The sequence below is a fragment of the Cariama cristata genome, unplaced genomic scaffold, assembly GCF_000690535.1.
Source record: "Cariama cristata isolate BGI_N322 unplaced genomic scaffold, ASM69053v1 scaffold715, whole genome shotgun sequence".
NCBI classification, from domain to species: Eukaryota; Metazoa; Chordata; class Aves; order Cariamiformes; family Cariamidae; genus Cariama; species Cariama cristata.
Window position 1 is genome coordinate 1 of NW_009617841.1, and position 8,046 is coordinate 8,046.

Sequence of the window (8,046 nt, forward strand, 5' to 3'; positions counted from 1 at the left end):
CCTGAGCTTACCTACGAGGATGTTATGGGGGACAGCATCAAAAGCCTTGGTGAAGTCAAGGTAGACAACATCCGCTGCTCTCCCCTCATCTACCCAGCCAGTCATACCATCATAGAAGGCTATCAGGTTGGTCAAGCTTGACTTCCCTTTGGTGAAGCCATGTTGACTACTCTTGATAACCTTCCTTTCCTCCACATGCTTAGAGACAAAACAATTTATTTTTAGTCATGAAGTTCTCTGTCTTCATGGATAGCTACAAGTGTTGTCCAGACTTCTTTTGACTCTGTAGAGTGAAAAACAATCTTGATAAATCTCTCAAATATAAAAATAGAAAATCTTGCAGTTTATGGCAGTAGTAACTTAGCAATAAATATCTTTCCTTCCAGCTACCCTGCCCCACTTCAATATATCCCTCACTTCCCTGTGCTTTTATTGTAGTGGGGAGCCCTGGCTTTGGAACTGGACTTTGCTGCCCTATGCTTCTTTGCAATTACAGATAAACTATGTGATTTCACCCCAAAGAAAAGTCAGCTTTTCCCCACCTCTTCCTTCTCTCTTTTTTTGCGTGTGACCATAGACCAGTCATAGTACACCTACAAAGATGGACAATAGAGTTACGAAGGTAACAAACTTTCTATGCAGTGGTGTTGACAAGAACATACCAGTGGCTTGTCTAAATTGTTTTTGCATCAGCAATATGTATCTGGGAAATCCCACATAGATTTATCCAGTTTGGAAAAAGAATATTCTGTGCTTCCTTTCAATGTATCCTTCACTTCCCTGCTATCAAAACAAAAGAGATGCCAGTTCTTCATATGTGTGATATTGTGAACTTGCTTTCCTGGGGTCTCACTTCTCTCTCTGGCATTATTTTTTTTAATCTCACACTTTTGACTGCAGTTTTCTAAACATCAAGACATGTCCTGTCAGTGTCCACTTCAGCAAATCAACAATATCCATCAACTTGGCCACTGGTTCTGTAGTTGCCCCAAACTCGAATTTTCTACATAGCCTCGGTATTCACAAAGGCATGGGAGCGAGCTCTCCTTATCCTGGGGGAGAATCCCTTGTTAGTGTGTTCCTGAGTTAAGGCAGAGGAACAAGAAGCTAAGATCCCAAACTGCCTTTCAACACTTATCTATCAACCCTTTGCTTTGCAAAACTGAGAGCAAAGAGTTGCGATATTTGCATATTGTTCACCACAACCTTGCTTTATGTATTATGGAGCAAGTGAAGGATATCTTCCCAGAAATGCTTAATGATTCTTCAGGAAACGTTTCATTTTATTTTTTCTTCTAAATAAAGAATGTTTGTGTCTCAAGAGCAGTGTTAGTTGCCTGCATTTCGATGTCAGTAACCATTCTACATTAATTTGCAAGGATTTTTACTTTGAAGACTGTCGTAAGAGTGTGAGGGCAGGGACTGATGGACAAGGAAGCTTTTCATTAAAAGTAAAGGTCTATCTTTAACCAGCTGTATCCTGAGAGGTGGTTTGGTGCCCTTCCTTCAGCCTTAATGGCAGTTCTGATAGGCAAGGATTTGGGGGACATTGCCCTAATTTATTTCATAAGAGATTTGTGATCTGGTTAAAAGATTTAGTCTGAGAAGGCCTTTTTCAGCTGCTGGTAGAAAAGAGATAGGGAAATACTTCATTCTCTCAAAATCACCAAGATTGATGTGATGTTAAGTATCACCGCTGAAAAGATAAAGGTGACCAAATGAATTCTATTTTTGTATACATTTTTCAGTCCCTTTAAGACTGAAGTTTCATATAAAATTATAGTGCAAAGATTAATGCATTTGGATACTTCAGACTACATATGTACTTTTATAAACATACACTTTGAAATTATTTTTTCCATCACAATCTATTTTTTCAGCCTGGCCTCTTTTTTTTTTTTTTTTTCCCTTCTGTTTTTTTCTTTCCCTCTCCCCTTCTCCTGTTTTTTTGCCTGGCTTGTATTTAGTTAGCAAAGCTGAGGTTGCTTCTTGTTCTTTGTTCTGGATGATTTTGGTTTTGTTTTTTAGTCCACAGGCCTAACATGAATACAAGTTCTGCAGCTTGGTCTCTTCATACTCAAGCTTACTAGAAAAAAATAAAAGACTCACTATTAGTATGTTTTTGTTTTACTGAGTGACACTCTAAAAAGCTTGTTTGGATAGTGATCTTAAATCTAATCGTATTGATGTGATTTATGTGGAGGAGGGGAAAATAAGGTGGCTAAAAAAGGATAAGCTTAAAATTGTCCCTCTTCCAGTAACAACTTCTGTTTAAAGTCTTGTTAAAATTGTATCCTTCTGTTAAGATTTCTATCCATCCAAAAAAAAGTTCTCAATTTTTATGAATTGCAAAGTTTAGTTGTCAGAATTGAATTGCTCATATTTTTAAATATGAGCCTATGTGATTGTGCATGAATGTGTTTCACTATTCTGCAAGCCTGTGTTCATAATCTTTTTCTGTTGTTGTTAAATTCTCTTTCGGGTAGACTGCATGACGAAAAATTTGCTGTATCTTTCTAAAACAACTTTGTTGTATCTTTAATGCAAAGAATTTGTACTGTGTATATTTAATATACATGTATTTAATACAGTGTTTCAGGTGGTAATAGATGCTAGCCAGTCTTTGTCAGACAGATTTATGTAGGCACTTCTCTTCAAGTGCTTTTAAAATTATGATAACTCATGTAAATCAGTAAAGTTCCTTAGAGTTTGAAAAAGAAAAAAAAAGGTATTGTTGCCTTGAGAGCTTTAAAATAGTATTTTAACATTTAGGACCTGAAGCAAAGTTATGGAAGATGCTTACATGAATTGTCAAGTCTCTGGTGTAATTTTTAAACAGCGCTCATCTAAATTACTCCTTATGCAATACCATGCTATACAATGAGATTTGCCCGATTTTTTTTATGTTCAAGTGATTTCCTAGTTACAAGGTGGTTGGTTTTGTTTGTTTGTTTGTTTGTTTTTTTCTCCAGGAAAAAGATTCTTCTCAGAACAGCCCACAAGAGATACAGAGAGAAGACCTGGAAGAAACAAATACAAATGTAGTGTCCCAGAAAGCATCTGTATCACTTGAACCTTGTACACCAAAGAAAAATCCTGTAATTGCAGAAAAATTGGATGAAAAAGCAGGAGTCGTTTGCTCAACTGCATTGAGTAAACCTTTACAAATTCAAAAACTGCAACTTCAAAACAGAGAAGACTTTCAGGCAGACAGTGTCGCTCTTGATAATTCGGCTAAGCAGCACATACATCAGCCTAATCCTGCTTTAATGGCAACAGCAGTCCAGAGCATGGAAGCTGCCAGCGTTCATACTTCTGTAGAGGATCCAGTAGGTTGTACGGCTACAGTCTTGCAATTTACAGACCCCGACTACTTGAATTCATCTCTGAAACTGAAAAATGCTTTACGTTCAATTACTGACTATGCAATTGAAAATCCTAACTCTCCTGTTGTAGGCTGCTCTGTTGAAGTACAGCCAACAAATGAAAATGCAGTTTTACTGAGTACAGTCACACAAACGATTGAACAGTTCAGTGGAAGTGAAGAGTCTGTCATTGCTATTATTGTGCCAGCCGAGAGTGCGGAAGAGCCTGAAATAGTAAACAGTTCTTTCCTGCCTATTAAGCAAGAGTATCTTGACACAGAGGAGACAGAAACAGATAAATCTGTGTATATGAATGCATACGGTGGAAGTGAAGTATTACAAACTGAGCATTCATACTGCAAACAAGACATAGACAGAGATCACCTTTGGCAAAAAATTTCAAAGCTCCACTCTAAGATAACTCTACTTGAAATGCAGGAGATAAAAACACTGGGGAGACTCAGGTCCTTGGAAGCTCTTATTGGACAATTGAAGCAAGAAAACTTGCTTTCTGAAGAAAAGCTGAAGGTTGTAGAAAACTGCTTTACAACACTTGAAGTGACTATGATACAGTAAAGACTTTCGATGATTGTTCTAAAATATCTTTTTAGCCTCTTTGACTGTCCTTTTGGACAAATTAATTTTTAGTGCAGTCATGGTATTTTAAACATCTAATGCAAATTGTGTGAATAGCAAATATTCTTTAAACTGTTACATCAACCACTACCAAAGCTAGGTGGTAGAATATTGCTTATAAAACATGACTTGCAAGTAAGCTTTAAAAAAAAATTAAACCTGTTAAAGTCTTGTTAAAACATAAATTGAATCAATAAAGATAAATTAGATCTTTCTAGCTGCAGGCTCCTCTGAAACATACCACTCCTGCATTTGGGGCAGCATTAGAATGGACAGAATAAGCATGTAGGATGGACAATTATAAAACTGTTGCTTAAAAAAGAAAAAAGTCCTGATTCTTTTTCAAATGAGTAAAGAGGTATGTAATACACATTGTCCAGTGAGGTCACAGTTACTCTTTAATCTTCTGTTCGTCTAACATTTGTTCTGATAGTTTTTTATACGCTTATTAAAATTATTTCTGCAATAAAAGGTGTTTTGTTTAGCTCTAGAAACAGAGATTCTTTAAGAATATTGTTACAATGAGCAGGTCCATCTCTTTTTTTGGATGATTCAGCTCAGATAGAAAGAACAATCTTGAATAGTGATATTTTTGCTGATGAGTAAGAGGGAAAACTCATAACTATTCAGTGAGTGCTATCTGCTCAGCGTTGATCCTCTTACAGTCTATAGCTGGATAATGCATATACCCTTAATAATACACTGAAGCAAACAATGCTTTGCAGAGCAAATTGCTAGTGAAAGCAGCAGAATCTGGCTCATTATTTTTCTGTATCTTACTCTTCAAGAAATGGAAAGACTAGAAACCTGCTCCCTTGTATTGATTTTATTAACTGTTTCTAGTGCACAGGATACCAGTAGAAAGAGGCTGACAATTCATTTTGAGGGAAATGAATTTGCTTAAATACTTTCTACTTACTCTGTCAGTGTGCTACCCCTGGGATCTGTACAATCCAGTACAGTGAACTAGTACTAGGTCATCTCGTCCAACTGTACATCGCAGTGGGACTAGACGAGCATTGTAGGTCCCTTCCAACTGAGCTAGTCTAGTGTAGTCTATAATGATTACATTAGTTGAGGGACTTGAATGTATTTTCATCCATCGGTCAGTGGGTGGTGAGCAATTGTGCATCACTTGTCTTTCTTGGGTTTTATTTCTTTTTGTTATCTCCCTTTTCATTATTATTATTATAATATTTTAGATCAATTATTAAACTGTTCTTATCTCAACACATGGATTTTACCTTTTTTCTGATTCTCGACCCCATCCCACCGGGGCAGGGGAGGAGCGAGTGAGCAGCTATGTGGTACTTAGTTGCTGGCTGGGGTTAAACCACGACAGACATGTTGTTCTAAACTGCTCTGGTAATCTTTTCATAAGGAATTGAGGATCAAGCAACACCAATTACAAAGCTGGCCTCCAATGAGATAACAAGTTACAAAGGAGTCAAATTTCAGAAAATTTTTGAAACTCAGGAGTAGCTGCCTAGAAGTTGGTCTGCTAAAGCACAGTGCTGTAAGAGTTTAGTCTATATCAGTAACCACTGTAATAGGCTTGTTTTGTCCTTGAACTTGTTAACTTCTTTCAAGCTCTAAGCACAGAATATGCTTGGGAAAATTCCTAAAGAAGATAAGGGTCAGTTATAATGTGATAAATTATTTACCAGAATTCTGTGACCCACTCATTTTTTCCCTCTTAGTAAAGAATGCTGTGCCTGTAACAAAAGAACATTCCTGTTCTGCCTTGGGTGCTCTGAAATCACAAGGGGCATCCTTTATCCTGTAGAAACATTGCTGCTATACTGCGTCCAATCTTGTGAACATTATCCAGGTGGCCTCTCTGAACTGCACATTTTGTAATTTTTTATAAAGTAAGAGATCTGTCAAAGTGTTTTACAAAATGCTATATGAAATTGCTAAACAATTTGGCAATTTTAGAAATTTCGTGAATGTCACTACAAATCGTCTGCTAACACTGTGTATTTTAAGACTGACCACCCAGTTCAAAAGTTGACTGTAGGGCCTGAATGACGCTGAGAGCTCAGACATGGCAGAAGAGTTAAGTTCACTTTAAGTTGTTGTCTCAGCAAAGCTCTGTACCCAAAGAAAATAGTTGGTGGGTTTTTTTGACATGGTATTTACATTTCTGATATGTTTTTGCCTTTACTAATAATTTCCAGTATTAAAATTGAAAATGTTATTTGTGGCATAGTTTTCTTTAAACCTGGGAAAAAACAAATGCTCTAATTTTGCTTTTTTATGGAGTTTTGTGGGGCTATAGCAGAAAAATTCAGTAACTCTGCAAGCCTGTCACCAAGTCTATGGATTTCCCTCCTGTAGGGTCATTTGGGTCAATGGGCCTAGGGTGAATGTAGCAGACCCTCTGCCTTTCTTCCTTATGCACGTTTTTTGTGCCAGATAGGTCATTATTAAGGCCTACTATTAACTCTTCTCACCTAACTGCTGCCTAAAGTAACACCTACTCTCCTACCAAGCAGGATATTATAACTGTTAAGCAAAAGTGTCTAACAAAAGGTGATAAATAATATGACAGTTCCTTAATCTGATGTTTTCAAGTAGAGATTTACACCTTCAGGTTTAAACTTACCGGTTTTCCTTAATTCTAAATTTGACATGTGATTGCTGTCAGTGTATCAGGTCATAGTGTGTCCATCCCATCTGGGTTCATGGTTTCCCCAGCGGACAGCATCACCAACTTCAAAAAAAACCCGAGATTGCCTGAAAACGGGATGATTTTGTATGTAGCGTTTCTCAGGACCAGTCTTGTAGGGATGGAAAGGTTGAAACTCCACAAAGCAGTTTGAAGATAGACCAGAATCCATGCTGTGTTTTGTAGGTGACTGTTGCAAATTGATTCCAATAAATTATTTTGGGCAGAGAACTTTTGTATTCATTTTAAAATATTCAGTACAATAGCTGGCTATTGTCACTTACAGGAAAATACAGCTACGTCCTTTGCTTCAACGGTATGCTGACACTGAATTACTCAGGCTAATTATTACAAGGAAGGAAAAATACCATGTTGGAAATTGCCACACACCACTGAATTAGATGTACATGTACATTTTGGGTTTTGTGTTTCCTAATCATAAAGCTGTACAGCCTTTGCACACAATTTTATTTCAGTAAACCTCATGGACTCTCGAAGGTGCTATATTATTCCTTGAGGTCCAATGGAAACTGCTTTTGTGCAGTTGCAGCCCAGCATCAAAGTAGTACACTGGATCATCATTCCTTCTGTAGTGTGTCAGACTTATCTTGATCAAAGTTAAAGATTCTTACTTATCTTTTCAATAATTTTGCCTTTGTATTGACATTTTTTTTAACTTTTGGCTGCCATTTTCCACTGATGTAAATAATTACTTCAACACTTTAGAGATTTAACATGTCAGCTGTTTTCTTAATTCACCTCTTGAACTGCTAAGCTGTATTTCTTTTCCACTATCCACTGGCCCCTGTAGGAATTTGGCATTTGGCTTTGTCCTAAGTATTTATTTAAATTCCACCAGTTTTATTAAACTTATTTATGAGCAGCGTAGTTCCATCTGGAATAAACTGGTGCCCATTTCCCCTGATCTTCCATCTTCTTTACAAGGTAGAGTGTGAAGTTTTATTTAACTCGTTCTGAATGCAGGAGCAGCTACACGGGATCTTTTCTTTCTCTCAGACTACTGAACCATCCAGGACTCCTCCTCTGTACTTTCTTGCATCAGTGATGCAAACATTAACTGCACTCTTGCATGCTTCACAAGCATTCCGTAGAAGTCTGTCCAGATCTCTCATTAGGTGTCTTTGATATCTTTTTACTCTCTTTTACTGCAGTGAAGTTGTAATTATTCATCCTTTCCACTTAGGCCATCTCCTACTCTGAGACTTGGCTCCTACATTACAAAAACCAGCAGCAGAGGTGGGCTCACTCAAAATGCCATCTTTGTTAATAATTCATTTTCCCTGTCCTGTTTTGCCCAAGCTAGTGTACAATGACGGGTGGTCTAGATGGGTGCCGTGGGGTCCAGCTGTGCCC

The 8,046-nt window shown here is 37.4% G+C and overlaps 1 protein-coding gene across 1 annotated transcript; it reads left to right on the top strand.

Moving 5' to 3' along the window:
• Nucleotides 1-2,972: 2,972 nt before the first annotated feature.
• THAP5 (THAP domain containing 5) lies at nucleotides 2,973-4,143 on the top strand (the record flags this gene model as incomplete). Its single annotated transcript, XM_009700634.1, has 1 exon — nucleotides 2,973-4,143. A coding segment is annotated over one exon (969 nt), but the record flags the coding sequence as incomplete, so codon positions are not given.
• Nucleotides 4,144-8,046: the final 3,903 nt, after the last annotated feature.